This window comes from Vicia villosa, unplaced genomic scaffold, assembly GCF_029867415.1.
Source record: "Vicia villosa cultivar HV-30 ecotype Madison, WI unplaced genomic scaffold, Vvil1.0 ctg.000060F_1_1, whole genome shotgun sequence".
In the NCBI taxonomy this organism is placed as follows: Eukaryota; Viridiplantae; Streptophyta; class Magnoliopsida; order Fabales; family Fabaceae; genus Vicia; species Vicia villosa.
The window spans coordinates 1,577,365-1,594,046 of record NW_026704990.1 but is presented as its reverse complement, the minus strand read 5'-3'; the positions used below and the strand labels follow the sequence as shown (position 1 = coordinate 1,594,046).

The window sequence follows — 16,682 nt, the reverse complement described above, 5'->3', positions numbered from 1 at the left end:
CCAAATTCATGTAAATAGCGTAGTTTACATTTCCTGCACAATCGATGTAATAGCGTAGATTTATTTTCCGCATTTTTACATTTCCGCATTTTAAATTCCAGCACATATAAACTGCGTACATGCCAAAGATAAAATTGAATCGTTAGATCACTAACTTCAAAGATAAAATACCTGAATCAAAACACAATCACATTTGCACCTCTTAAGGTAATCCCTTTCTCATTCTTTTCAAAATCAAAGTCAAATTCTATTATTTCAAACGCAAAATCGAACTTTTTGTTTATATCCGGTGAAAGGATAGATTTTTAAAGGAAATAGGATAAAGACCTTATAACTCAGGGTAGACCTCCTAATTTGCTTGCTCAAATCAAAACAAACAAATCTCTCATATATCATTGTTTTTTTCAAAATAAAACTTTCAAAAAGACAATACTTTGTATATATCCAAACAAGGATCATTACGAAGTTAATGCTCTTTTTTCCAAAGCATCTTTTGAAAGATAAAAACACTTTGTATACATTCGCACAAGGATCATTACAAATTCCATTTACAAAGGTATTTGAAACCACATACGAGCATTTAAAAGCAATTGAAAACAAGTGAGCTAAGCAAATTAAAGAGCCCATGGATAACCATGGATACAAATGGTGCTAACACCTTCCCTTTGTATAACCTACCCCCTTACTCAGAATTTCTTAAAGGTCTTTTTTCTGTTTCTTTTATAAACCTTTCCTTAGTTGGATAAAATAAAAGGTCGGTGGCGACTCTCTGATTTTCAAATACGAAAGCAGAAACAAAAAAAAAAGAGTCACTTCACGTATCTCTCCGCGAGAGGTATGGCCAAAAACGGAGGTCCACAGAATGTAATTTCTCATAAATAAAATATAGAGTAGAATAAAATCAATTAATATATCCATAATTTTAGGAACTAAAGAGTTTAAATGAGACACTAAAATTAAAATAATGATATAGAAAAATATTTTACATATTATTTATCCCAAAATTAAGAGTGAAACACTACTTCAACTAGCTGAACAAGATAATGATCCCTAAAATAAGAGTAAAGTCGAATCTTTTGCAACTCATGAAATTGGAAACTTTGAATTTTTAGTAGCTATGATTGTTTGGTTTGAATTGTTAACTGTTGTTAATGAAATTAGAAAAAGTTCGCTCAAAAAAACACGCATAGATTATAGAGTAATATTGACTATTTCTATCAATGTTGTATCTGTTGAAAGAAGTTTTTCTAAATTAAAATTATTAAAATCTTATTTAAGGTCTATTATGCCACAAGATAGATTAAATAGTCTTATGTTGATTTCAATTGAAAATAATTTTTTGAAGAACATTGATTATGAGCAAATTATAAACTATTTTGCAACAAAAAATGCTAAGAGGATGATATTTAAATAATTTTAAAGGTTTGGTCAATTTTTTTATAGGAAAAAAGACGGGATCAAGAAGAAGAAGAATAAGTCTCTTTATAGTGATTTATGTTTTGATGTAGTATAAACATTGATTCAAAGATCTATATTTCTATTCTTTTTGCACAAAGTCAAACGAAAATATGGTTTTTTATTCAATTATTTTTTTTATCCTTATGTGTTTATCTTTAAAAAAATTATAGGGGCACCACTCTTTTAATTCGCCCAAGGCACCAAAATTCAATGGACCGACCCTGGACGGCATGTTAACGTCGCCTCTACTAGCTAGGGCGACCTATAATCATCACCCTACTAGAGTCCTTTCATATATATATATATATATATATATATATATATATATATATATATATATATATATATATATATATATATATATATATATATATATATATATATATATATATATATATCTATCTTTCATAAAAAAGTGAGAGCAAAGTTAAGCGAGAGTTAATAAAGATTTTGAAATAATGATTTAAAAACATAAATGTAAAAATTATGATATGTGGTTAAATATAAATTAGTAAACTAATTATTTTTAGATATATTATTTTAATACTCATTACTTTTATTTAGGTACCGATATTTTTAATATAAATTGATTTAAAATTTTAATTTGTGTTAAACTAAAATTAAAAAAAATGAAATATTGAATAATATTTTTCACTTTTAGATAATAGATATGTATCCAACTAAATTCAAAGAGTATCATGTTCTTAGTTTTATGAGTTAAAAATTTAAATATACTAAGCCTTATATAAGTGATTAAATATTTTCCGGGAACAGATAAGGAAAGGATGAATTACTAACTATATTAGTAACTACTGAAAATAGCTATGAATTGTATTGAATAACTAGAAAGCTTCTGCCAAATATACAATTGAAATTACATTTAATCAACCAAATATACAATTCAAATTACAACAAATACAACATATTATTGTGACATATTCTGAAACCACAAAGACAATTAATTAAAATTTCTTTGACAAATAAGCTATCTGTCATTGTTCCATAATTTATGGACTACCCTCACAATAAGCGAACAACCAAAAAAACACCCAGAGCTGCGACAAAGATAGCCCAAACAAAAATAGCAATTCCAAACACATTAGCTAAAAGATTATTCCAAATGACATTTGGTGTGACCATGTTTACCGCAAACAAGTAGGTAAGAGCAAAACTTGTGAGTGTGATACTCATTCCCATTGATAAAAGCCATACCGGAAATGTTTTCTCTATAGGAATTCCACTAACCAGAAAGAGAAGAACACTAAGTGCTGAAATGAAAACAAATTGTATTGCATATCAAAAATCGAAGATAATAATTTTCATATAAAGTAGCTAAGATAGCTTCTCCAGCACATATATAGTATCCGTTCTTATTCGAGCAAAGTGGGCCATCATTGACACTCACTTGCACGACACCACCGGGTGGATTAGTGGCGAGTGAAAATGTTACAGTTGCGATTATAGAAACTGCTATAACCCATGCTAGTTTTCATACCTTTTATCCCATTTTTCTTTATCTTTGTATTCAAACCACTTTGCTACACGCTCAAACAACTTCCTACCACATGATTTCTGAGGATTCTCTTCATGAATATTCGTACTCATTTTATTGACTTGATTCTTGAATATCAATATCAATTCACTAACCCTGCTTGAATGTTTTGTTACAAGTTAGAGATAGCATGTATATATAGATGATTTAATCAAACAATGAAAATAGTACAGAATATGTTTTATCAAATAGACTTTTCAATAGCAATTGAGATTAATAATTATGGTTATCATAATTTGGATTTAAGTACTTGCACTAAAAATTAATTTTTATGATTTTAAAGAGAATTTGATTTTTGTCTCGTATATATATATATATATATATATATATATATATATATATATATATATATATATATATATATATACTATATATATATATATATATATATATATATATATATATATATATATATATATATATATATATATATATATATATATATATATATATATATATATATATATATATATATATATATATATATATATATATATATATATATATATATATATATATATATATATATATATATATATATATATATATATATATATATATATATATATATATATATATATATATATATATATATATATATATATATATATATATATATATATATATATATATATATATATATATATATATATATATATATATATATATATATATATATATATATATATATATATATATATATATATATATATATATATATATATATATATATATATATATATATATATATATATATATATATATATATATATATATATATATATATATATATATATATATATATATATATATATATATATATATATATATATATATATATATATATATATATATATATATATATATATATATATATATATATATATATAAAAGATGTTTTCAGAGATTTTGGTATTATATGACAAATTGACAAGTATTAGTCTATTAGTTTTTACTAAATGCATGCGTGTGAAATTAGGGATAGTAATGGATATGGTACTATATTATCCATCTTCATATATGTGGTTTGAAAAAATCCTCGTAATCAAGCCCACATTCGCATGTGCACCAACGTTTATACCTCTATTCGTACCCTTTGGGTACCTATTCTAGGTCAGCCCAAGGTGCAATAAGACCAAACCCACTCATTTTTCCTGCTCCATTAAGCCCAAGATATAAATTCACATCCAAGGGGGGTTTCAAGTTCACAATCTCTAATCTCCACTCTCATTACAATTATCTTAAACCCTAAATTAACTTGGGTGTTGGGCTGTTAATCATGCAGGCACCCCGTTCGGTACACCGTATTGGAGTTTATCAACATCAGTTCAAGATCAACGACTCCGATTCAAGATATGTCACGATCGTAACCTTCGATCCAATATCTCACATCACTGAATTGATTACGAAGCTTTATTCCATTGTAGCTTATATAATCTCCTCCATTCATGTATCTGCAACGGAAGAGTGGCACCCAATGTGAGAATCGACATCTGATTCCTATGATTTCAACGACCTTACATTTTGGAGGTTTAGATCCAGATCTCAGATTTTCTAGCTTACAAGCCACCTAATTTAGAGGGAATCAACCTCTGGTTCCCGCATTTCCCTTCTTCTCCGTTCGCGACCTTCTCAGATTTTAGAATCAAGAAATGTTCTATGGATAATACAAAGATCCTCCACAGTCGATCCAATCAACTATCGCCTCTCTATCCTGGCATGCCATAGACCAAATCTCTAATTCCCATGAGAAATCTGAAAATTAGAGAAAGAAGTCTCATGCACGGGTCTAAAGTTATGTCAGGGTCTAAAGGTGACTTTCATCAATACCGAACCAATCGCAATTTGTCTCCAGACTTAGCGTCATCCCTGTGTTTCCCTTCTGATGGAACTCTTACCATAAAAGAACTTTCAAGATACGATAAGTTAGTCGTTAATGACGCCTGGATACTAAAAATTCATAGTTAACGTCAAACGTCAATCAAATACTAAGGTGCATCTTGTGAATACCATGGGAATTCAGTTGCATGCACCGGGGTTTCCACCTACCGAATTACGAAGCAGGGGTCCACTAATAATGCCTAGTGAAAGATGTTTTGGATCTAGGACGCCAAGAGACCTAGTGGTATCCGCATCCAACCATTGTCTGAAGCTTTGGATTTTGTTTGAAAATGGAATAAACAAACCGCGACTCTGAGCTCCTCGCCGGTCTACCGAAGCAATCAATCCTCCAAGACAAATCTGCATGGAAATTCAAAGCAAAATTCCTCAAACACCTCCATCAAAGGCCGACCTAATTAGAAGTCGAAGGCCCTATCTTCTAGAGTGGCTTGCGGTCAAGCCATCCAGAAAACACATCCGAGGGCGAGCGACTGGTATAAACCTGTGGCCGATCATAACATTTAATTAATGTATTTGTAAATTTATTTCCTAGTTGCAATTATTAACATAATTGTTAAATGGAAATAATATATATATATATATATATATACATATATATAAACCAAACAGGTCAAACAAATAAACTTTTATCCTGGTTTGCTATTTATAAAGATGCTTCTTCCAAGTCTTCTTTATATAGACATAGAAAGATCTGTTGAAGGGGGGAAGATGGAATTCCACAATTTCTTAGTTGTATCCTTGCATTATCGTCAGTAGAAAATGATGGACCAAATGGTACAATTTTATTGTCCTTGCGCCACAAAATCAGTGCAGTGGAAGGAATATTTGATATTGTACCATGTACTATTTTCTCACATAAAACTTTTCATTTTATTTTTTTATCATTTGGTTTCCATCTTTCATTTTTTTTAAACTAGACCTCCTATATTTAAATTGGTCTAGCTCCCTCAACATAATCAGTCTTTCAAAAACTTATGTGATTTTTTTTCTTTAAAAAAAACTCCTTTCTAACCTGAGATGATATTTGGCCCAAATCTTGGTCTGAGAAACTAACTGGTGGTCATCAATGAAAGGATTGTAATTTTTGAAGAAATGGGTGCATCTGAATATGATCCTCATAGGTGTGTTTCTAGACAAGTTTGGGATGGTTGCTTTAAAAAAGTCTATGATCTCACTTATCCATGTTTAATCAAAGAGTTATGGATCAATGCTTCTTTTAAGCTCAATCTAAAAAAAGCATCCTCTCCAAAGCTTTTGATGAACATTTCAACAATATCTCAGCCACTTTCACTAAAATAAAAGACTATGAAGATGTTAAAGTTATTTCAAATGCCTATGTTTGGAAACAAATTCGGTGCGTCTCTGAGAATACCTCTGATCTATTAAAGATACCTAATCCTGGATCTCAAAAAATAGTTTAGAATCAACTACTGATATCAAACTCCCTGAGAATCCAGATTTATGGTGAAACTTCATTAAAATAGAGGAATGAATAAAAAATGTTCATTATATTATCATTCCTAGATCTAAATGTAAAAACAAAGAACTACTTCTCTAAACCCTTAGTTTCTGCACTTCTCTAATATTGGCGGGGCTTCTCATGTCGATGACATCTTGACACGTATTTAGAATTTATTCAATGCTTCTCATTGTTAACATGAAGTCAAGGAAATTTCCCTATTGCACCACAAAGGAGTACTTAGCGGGATTCAGACACATGTTGTATTTCCTAATTGATTGTAGGATGTCCTCTAAGTCTGCTACATGACTATGCCCTTTTGCGGTCTTCAATATCATGTCATCAACATAGACTTCCAAATTCCACCCAATCTGGTGGGAGAATTTGGCATCCATGAGTCCTGGTAGGTGGCACCTGAATTCATGAATCCGAAGGGTATGACGTAATGATAAAGTTGTTATGGTTTGACATGAACTCCGTACTGGGTTCATCAAGGGGATCCATTTTAATTTGTTGTACCCCGAGTAGGTGTCCATGAAGCTCAATGTTTGGTAACCCGAGGAACCGTCAATTCGATGACTGATATCTAGAAAGGGATAAGGATCCTTGGGATAGGTTGTATTAATATTGGTGAAATCAATGAACATTTGTCACTTGTTTGATGCCTTCTTCACCAAGACAACATTGGTCAGTCAGGTGGGGTATTTTATTTCTATGATGTAACTACTAATTGCTAGCTTATATTCCTCCTCGTCGATGGAGGCTCTCCTCTCCTTACCAACTTTCATTTTCTTTGAGTCACATGTCTCATTGAGGGGTTGATAGCGACACGATGGTACACCACTCTAATGTCTATACATGGCATATTGAAGGGGATCCAAACGAACAAGTCGACGTTCTTTCTGAGTTGGTTGACTATTTCAAACTCTTTTTTTAAGAACGAAGTGTCTGTCTTTTTTACTTGGTGACCCAAAGAAACTATCTGAACCTCCTTCAAATCTTTTGAACCTCCTTCAGATCTTCTGTGGGCATGTGTCTTTCATTCTCCACGCCCAGCCTAGGATCCCAACTCTTGGTGGCTATGCTATGTGATTCGAAAAAAGGGTTATCTTGTGGGGGAAATCATATTTCCTCATTGACGGGCTACTCTGGTAACATTCTTAGGTGCTTTCCTGGTCTCCTCGAACCGTCTTGACTTGCCCGCTAGGTATCGAGTATTTTAGGACGAACTATTGGGTGGATATAATCGCCCCAAACAATTTAATGGTCGGTCTTCCAAGGATGACGTTATAGGGAAATAAGACATCAACCACGAGGTAATTGACTTCAATCGCCTTGGAATCTGCTCCAACATCTTACGTTATCTTCAGGGTTATGTAACCTCTAACTTGTATTTCTAGTGTCGAGAGAGTAAGCTCACGTGAGGTGAGGGTATTTCGTGTGTATTCTGAATTGTTTCCTCATTTGAGGGATAGGTTATTTATAGAGGCCAATTGTTCTGCATTTAGGGATTTTCAGAATCACAACCACCCACTTAGTCATGGTAGTGGACCATTGAATTCGTATTCTTAGAAAGATGTGAGGAATACATTGTAGGTGGTAAAAGGACGCCACCTCTTGCTGGCGGCGTAGCCTCCTCGCAATTGGGGTCATTCGTGAATGTATCACTACAAAGGTCAGTCAAAGGTATAATTAGAAGTAGTCTCACATTTAACTTAGGCTATGAATTTCTATCAACCGTTGAATATCATCTAGCTGTTTTTCACATTTTAAGCATTGAAGGAAATACCTTTTAACTAACTTTCAAATATAATATAGCTATCGTGAAGGAAAAGATATGGTTTAAATTTGTTATTCTCTAAGATATTAGAGTGTTAACCTTGCATATTTTTCCTTCTTCGATATATCGAAATCTTGTTCCATCAATTTGAAATTTTACCTCACCGATCATTTTAGTATTAAAGATTAATAACAATTATTATTAATTAATAAATTAATTAAAATAATATTAATTACTATTTATAATTATTTTTGATGGAGTTTTTAACTTTTTTTTCATTATTATTACGAAGTCAAAATTTTACTATAGACAAATTGATTAGTATGCAGAGATTGCAGTTTTGTTGGAAGTTAGTTGAATAGAAGAAAATGTATCTTTTTTTATTTTGTATACACACTAAACAAAAACCGAAAAAAATTAAAGTAACCATGTTTTAAAAAAAATATTGGGAAAATTTACGAAAGTGTCTAGGTTTGGTAGGGCACCCAGGTGCATGAGCCACCTGGGATGGCGCCTACCCTTAAAAATATAGTGAATGTGCCATCTGGGATGGCGCCAATGTTGTGCCCTTTTTAGGGTTGTCATCTCAGATGGCACCTATGTGTTAGGGTTTACACATAGGAGCCATCTCAAATGACTCCTATGTGTTAGGGCTTTTTCTATAAAAATACCCTCATTCCCTTTCATTTCGCACACAGTTTTCTCTTCCATTCTTTCATTTTCTCTCTGACTTTTTCATCATGTCCGATTTTCCAATTTTTTGGAGAGATGGGCATGTTGCATTCTCACCTGTGAAGCCCCGATAAAAATGAAATTTTGGAACATTCACGACATGGACCATCTGAAGAGGTCGTTGATGCGTTGGTTAGAAGGGGAGTACGCGCCCGGTGAAACCATTTGAACAATCCAAAGGGTTAAAACGAGGACGTGTATTATCACAGGAAAAACTAAGAGTTGGTTGGATGAAGTGAAGACTGACCAAGATGTCTGTAACATGATGCATGGGACAGACGACATTGCGTTAGTTGTTGTGATATCGTAAAACTCTCGTTAACCCTAATTATGTTATTTAATGTCTGCGTTGTTGATGTAGTGTTGTTTATGTTTATGTTTATGTTGATTTTGTGTTGCTTGTGTGGTTGTATGAATGTTGTAATAAATATGTTGCGCCATTAAATAAACTAAAGTTCATTGCTTCAAAATATTTTATAAAGTTGTTACACAATAGGTGGAGGGCATACAATTAAACATGCATTGAGGTTGTTCCACAACTATGACATTTGTGTTTATTGTGCCCTAGCTGACGACAAATGCTACACTTTTCCATGTTATCATGAACATTCATTTCGGTTCGAATACGAGTACTGTTTGGCGACCCTTTTTCTTTCATCGCATCATATCATTATGCCAAACTACTTCCCCATCATACTCAGGCAAGTAATCCTCCTTCGCTATCACTGGAAATGCGGCATTGTATACCTCGAGCAAGGTGTCAGTCTTGTAAATTGGAGATAGTAGTGACAATGCATCTCGGTACGCATATGCACATGTTGCTATAACATGTGAGCAAGGCATACGAAATGTTTGAAACTTTCCACAGTCACGCCAATGATCATCTTGTATAACCCTATATTGTTGTCTCGGTAATCCATCATTGTAGTCAATTGTTTCTTTAACACTGAAGGTGCGGTTGAATCGATCGAAAGCAATAACAGGATGACTGTTGAGCTTTGCTTATTGTTCTTTCAAAATTTTCATGCAATTATCGTTGAACAGTTGTCCCAATTCTCTAACAGCACTCCACCTTTTACCTCTTGTTGAGAATAGTGGAGTCATCCTAAAGTAGGTTGCATCCACCAGTGCAATAATAGGAAAGTTTCAAATGCCCTTAAAAATACCATTCATGGATTCCACAAGATTTATTGTCATGTGGCCCCATCGTACACCATTGTCATAAGCCCTATGGACTTCCTATCAAGGTTCATTTAAATCAATCAGCCAACACAACGAGGTTGGTTTCTCAAGAATCAAACCAAGTCCCGACTTGGGCCCACAAGATGAATGTGACAGCCGCGACCCATTAATTTCACAAGCCTCTCACCACCGTAGCCCATATGACTACGCAACACCAACCAAAACATTTGCCTTTTATCAAGGCAGTGCAAGTGTCGCCGAGTGCTACCAACCAGAAATCATAACTGCACCTCCTTCCCCACCACCATTTCAAAGTTATGAAGGAATGAATAACCAACTTTACGACAATCAACTTCCAAGATGTACGGTGGCCTTGACGATTTCCTTGACACCAACCTTATTGATGACACAATTCCAGGACCATCCACACAGACACAATAAAACCCACAGAGGAGAAGGGGTGGGGCTCGCGGCGTTACACGTGTTCCACGTGTTCGGCAAGCTCCTAGAAGCGGAACCGACGGACGCTACGGTGATGAGAGACACTGATCGTATTTTAATTTTCTCTTTATCAGTTGTTGTTTTCCAATGTATTTGTCTGTTTAAATTAATGAAATTATTTGTTTCTGACTTTGTTTTCAATCGTTCAATCAATATTCGTTAAAAAAACAAAAAAATTAACTAACACTAAGGCGCCATCTGAGATGGCAACCCTAATTTAGGGATACACAATGGCACGATGGTGCATATGCACAATTTTTAAGGGTAGGCACCATCCCAAGTAGCTCATGCACACCAAACCTAAACACTTTGGTAAATTTTCTCAAATTATAATTTTTTTTTTAAAACCTGGTTATTTTAATTTTTTTCCCACAAATACCCATATGATGCATGAATTTATCTTGTACATTGTTGTCTTGTCTAATGTTAATGAAATATATAATAAATAATAAATTTGAGTAATGAAAAAAACATAATATAAAATTTGAATTATATAATTAAAATAAAAAAAATAGTACAGAATAAATTTTAACAAATAGATTCTGCTATGAAATTGAATTTAATAATTATGATTATCATAATTTGATTTTCTTGCCCTAAATTGCCAAAATTATTTTTTATAAATTTAAGTGAATTTGATTTTTATCTCTTATTTACTTATATATGAAAGATAAATATGGTCCACATATTTTTAATAAGTTTATCAAATACAGATATTTGTCTCTTTCTTTTTTTAATAGCTATCAATGTCAAGTTTGTTAAAAAAATTATCCTAATCAATAATAAATATTTATTTATTGACGTATTAATTAAAACATGTGTCCACAAAATTTTTTTCTTTGGTTGCTATATAGTACAATATTTGTTGATAAAGATAATTATGAATGATATTCTTAAATTAATTTGATAAAATAAAAGATATATTATTATTAAATTAATATAATAGATTATCAACAATAAAAAATCCAAAAAGTCTACAAAGAGAAACAAAAGATAGGGAAGTATATTCCATAGCAATCATTTTCTTAAGTCTACAATGAAGTGTCCATGTTGTATTTGCTTCCACGTGATGCTATCTTAAGATTTTTCATGTTAATATATGGTGAGAAATTATGAAAATAACTAATAAATTTGTTTTACGTATTTTAATTAGAGCAGCCCAATTTGAAAACGTCAATCATATATTATCAAAATGAATATTTTCCAAGCATATGGAGAGTATAATCTAGCTCTCCTCTGCCCCACTTCAACTCAGTGTGCTCTGCAGTATTATTGCCATTGTATGAGAGCTCTAGATAGTGCAAATTGATAGTCGAGATAGGCTAGTTAAAAATAAATCAATAGCGATTAATTAAATATATGTTTAATAAAGTATAATATATACATTATCATGGAAATTAGATAGTCATATACATATTTATAAAAATTGAAAATTTTATAAGTTGATGTTAAATTTAAATTATCTCAACATTTCAATTGAGAATATGTAATCAATCATATCCTCCATCTTGTATAAATATGGTTGTAAAATTCTTTTATACAAAATTATATATTACAAAATCATTTAAAAAAAAATCAAAACAAACTGGTCCTTAGTGAAATTGACTTAGTTAAATTTTGAAGAAAACTACAATTTTAAAAATTATCTTACCTCGTCACATAAGCCTTGAGATCATGTCGATAAAGTTTGTTCAAAATCACTTCATAATATGTTTCTTCGAATGCAACAACATGATATTTTTTTATCAAAGTAGAAGCTATACATTGGATTTCGTGTACTTTTTATATACAAATTTCAGACCCAAGTACCCCCAATGACTTTTTCTAATCCCTCTTCAATATAAACCAGGTTGTATCTGCATTCTTGAAACTAAAAATGGATTTTGAACATCTTCAATAATTTGAATGCTGCATAAGCTCCAACCACTGAAAAATAACACAACAAAATAGAACAATGTTTTAGTAATAATATTTTCTTTTCCACTTCTTTTTTCTGCGTCTTAAAGGAGAACTCGAACTTACCTGTCTCAGTAGGTTTGCAAGAGTCCTAGGCAGTGCTTCAATGTTCCTCAACACAATATAATAGGGAAAGGGAAAGTTGTCCATGTACTTTGAAAATTTCATCTTTCCGCCTTCAAAGGATGCTTCCTGGTGTACAGAAAGTCGAAGGTCAAAGAAAAGAAAAATTTGATATCATAAAAATCACTTGTGCTGAAGAATAAATACCATGAGATCCATTATTGACTCCTGAGAGTTATCAAGAAGCAAGAAAGCGACCATTCTGTTACTGGCTAATGCATTTCTAACACACCGCTTTAAGTTATCCTGAAAAAAGATATAATTGAATCAAAGAGAGCTATTGTTATGAATATATAATGAGGGAGACAGATTGTTAATTATGTACCTTTTCATGAAATCGACCATCTGCAATGATTAAAACAAGTTGCTGTAGGGGGTTACGTCCAGATGGAAGTCGTGCTTTTACAACTGCTGCGTCTAGCTTGTTGGTCAAAAACTTCAACAGATCCACAACTGGCTCATCAGCTATAGTATTCTCTTGCTTGAATGTCAAATTGGAAATCATCTGTTCCTCAGTCAAAAACAAACAATCAGATCCTTTCAACAGATTAAACAAATGTACAAATACTAATGTCAAAAAAGAAAAAAAAGAAACTAGATCTACGCTAATCCTGCTAACCTTAACCCCGGCCTCTCCGGTGAATGGCATATCAAAATCATGTAGCAAATTTATGTTTCCTTTTGTTCCGAAGCTCGCAACGGCCAAGCTCCCCATTTCCAGTTGAGAAACAGCGCGACATACTGTAACCAAAGCTTCAACTGCAACATCACCACTGCAGGTCTCTGACATGCTATGTGAATCATCAACAGCGATCACAACTTGGTAATCACGTTTATTGGGTCTGGTCCGTCTAAGCCATATTTTATCCTTACGATAATAACTTGCTATGTATTGTATAACCTGGCATTATTTTAAAGACAAAGGAAGACAGTAAGCACCAACATTTCATCAACAGATTCATACTATTTATTATAAGGCTCATACATATTAATAAGAACACATCAATTACCTTTTTCATATTTATCCTTTTGCCGGTTTTATAATCCCCTTGAAGCTTGCTGGCCACTGTGGGCTCCAATACAAGACGCAATTGCTCGGCCAGTTCCTGAGACAACTTTGTAGTGCTAAGTTCATATCTTCTCCATAGGGCATTAGCATTATCTTTCACATGATCAGGAGCCTCACAAGGTTCATGGTATTGTCCCATTTCCTCATCATGCACAGAAAGTTGACTTATTTTAAGTGTGTTCTCATTCAAGTACGATCTGCTGAAAGAAACTTCATCTTCCCTACGACTCTCAGGATCAATATTCTCACCAACAGGTTTTCCTGATCCATCCTCTTGAGAGTTCTCTATGGCTGACATATTCACTTGATCCCTTTTTTCATTTCTAGGGAGTAAAGAAGAATTACTTACAGAATCTATTTCTGATTTTTCCTTTTCAAACTGCAAATTTGCATCATCTCCAGCACGACATTCTGTATCAAGCTTATCACCGTCAATGTTTCTATCAACCTGTTCCAACGTTGCAGGTCCCAAAGCCTGAGTTGTCCCCTTTTCGAATTCAGAAACATATCCATACTCATCTGCATTATCATCATCCATTTCACCATGATTCTCTAAGTTATCCTCAGGGAGATCACCAGATACTTTTATTCTTTCTTTCCTGAAATCAAGCGCATCACCTGTACTTCGGGAAGGATTAGTTTGTTTTTCTTGAGAAAATGTATGCTCTTGCTGTGGAAGATGTGATTTAGGTTGAGTTTTACTAATTCCCCCAGTATTGGATGAGTCTGGCATCGTAAGATTCATCTCAGACATATCACTAGAAGGAAAGCCTCCCGTGAGAGCAGGGTTGTCAAAGTCCTGATGGCTATTTGACAAATTTAACTCTGATGCTATATTTTGGGAACCAGTTGCCTGCAAATCACCTTTGGACTGTGATGCTAAACCAACAGTGGTAACTTGTGCATTAGCCACATCAGAAGACTCAGATGTATCTTTCTCTGGTTCCATGGAATTCATATCACCATTTTCTTGATGTTCCGGACCTGGATCATCTTTTTCAGAGGATGCATCAACTTCAGTACATGCTTCTTCCATTACTTCATCAGGTGAGCATTTCTCACCGTCCTGGTTCTCATTCTCAGCTGAATCATCATGCCCTTCCGGATCTCCCTCTTCAACAGGATCCAAATCTTCATTTGCATCCAAATCCATATCCAAGTCAGAAGGGTGATCCGGTTCATCAGGCTTCAATCCAGTAGCATCAGAATACGCTTCTTCTTTGTCCATATTTACCTCGTCTGCATTTTCTTCATTTTCAAACTCATCCTGGGTTGCAGCTTCATCATTCTGAGCATCGCCTTCATCACAACTAGCATTACCGGATTCATTGATGGCAGAGTCATCCTTGGCTCTTAACTCTTTGTTGCTTTCGTCTTTATCCTCAACTGAAGGTCCAGATTCATACTTTTCTCTTGTATCATTGGGAGTCTCATCTTCATTCTGATCCCAAATTTTCTCTCCAACTGCTTCACCATCAGGTCCTGTGGGACCCATTTCGGACTCAGGTTCCTCATTCTCACCATCTGAATCTTCATTTTCTTTAGACTCTTCACTAAGACTTACTGCATCAGCCTGAAAATCCTGATCCATCTCAATGCCATTATTATTGTTGTTTGGCACTTCCATGGAGTCGTCTTGTTTTTCCTTTTGCTGCATCATTGACAAAAGAAAATGACACATAGCTTGAGAATCTATATTTGAAAGAAATTATTTGTAAAAACACCCAAAAGTATAAGACTCATAAAAAAACCTGTTCACGTGTTCCCAGTAGCTGATCTTCATCAGTAATTTGATCACTGACATCATTCAATCCAACACCTTCCCCCATGCCAGTCCCACTTGCATCTTCAGATGTATTGAGGGTTCCATCGTCCTCATTTTCGGTTGGTGTTCCAAAACCTTTTGAAAATACAGAAACTAAAATATTTGCAATCACGTGAGTTGTTACTGATACCTGCAAATCAATATACAAAATAAGATTATCCGACTCAAACGATAATGAGATACTGACAATGGATAGAATTTTAAAAATATTAAAAAATATGCCAATTGCACAACATATAACATGCTATCAGAGAGAAAAATATGCTGATTCGCAGAAAGAGGTGAAGGAGTATTAAGCTTACTGATCTGTGCAAAGCAAAGAAATTTTTCAAGAGCTCGTCACTGAATTCCAGTAATAGACCAACGAGCATATGTAGATTTTGGAAATGGGCTCCTACTTTGCAAGAATAACTGCTAATTTTATCGTCACAACAATTCACCAGCTTCTCCTACAAGCAACCATAGTATTTTAGTCACCTAGCAAGAAAGAATTAAAATAACCTGTGATTAAACAAAACTTACTCCAAAAGTGATTATTTTGAAAAGATCATCACACAGCATTTCCAACTTGAGATTTGAGACAAATGGGTGTAATTTACATTCACCAATGTTAATCTCTAACTCTTCATCCATTGTCTCTTCATCCATAGGCGCACATAAATTTTGCAACACAGATGCAATGTGTTGATATGTAGACTTAAGGGCTTCATCAAACCTAGCATTAGGCTCCGCACACTGCCTTTCGCAAAAACGATCCTTCTTAGATGTATCTACATGTCTAGAATTTGCCTTTATTGCAGTGGTATATTCTTCCTCAGTTGATTTTGCCTGCAAAAATAATAATTGTAAGACCCAGTTTCTCATTCAAATTACTGGACTTCAGATAGTTAAATCCAATGGTTAAATACCTTGTCGATTACTTCTTCAAAATGATGAACCAGAACATTTTTAACTGAGCTTCCATATGTACCCTGCTCTTGTCGTACAACAAACTGATCATTAAAATCCTTTATGGCCTTGAAATTTTCAGAAACCAGCTGCTGCATTTCTTGAGTAACAACAGAAAAATGTGAAGAAGCCATTGCAGTGACAGCTTTTGACCCCCCAATTAGGTAATAGTCCAATGATTCCTGTGATTATGTT

General features: G+C 33.4%; 1 protein-coding gene across 2 annotated transcripts in view; it reads right to left on the bottom strand.

The window, feature by feature from the left end:
• Positions 1-12,241: 12,241 nt before the first annotated feature.
• The window catches only part of LOC131623372 (midasin-like), a 37,809-nt gene continuing 33,368 nt past the window's right edge, over positions 12,242-16,682 (bottom strand). Inside the window, exons 68-77 of one of the 2 annotated variants that reach the window (XM_058894390.1) lie at positions 16,448-16,669; positions 16,062-16,367; positions 15,842-15,988; positions 15,466-15,669; positions 13,656-15,365; positions 13,265-13,546; positions 12,971-13,150; positions 12,793-12,891; positions 12,589-12,714; positions 12,242-12,492 (exon numbers count right to left, since the gene is read on the bottom strand). In XM_058894390.1, the coding sequence (XP_058750373.1) occupies positions 12,460-12,492; positions 12,589-12,714; positions 12,793-12,891; positions 12,971-13,150; positions 13,265-13,546; positions 13,656-15,365; positions 15,466-15,669; positions 15,842-15,988; positions 16,062-16,367; positions 16,448-16,669 (3,309 nt within the window). In that variant the 3' untranslated portion in view covers positions 12,242-12,459. Of the gene's footprint in view, positions 12,493-12,588; positions 12,715-12,792; positions 12,892-12,970; positions 13,547-13,655; positions 15,366-15,465; positions 15,670-15,841; positions 15,989-16,061; positions 16,368-16,447; positions 16,670-16,682 lie in introns of both variants that reach the window. The other variant, XM_058894389.1, reaches the window with a different exon arrangement.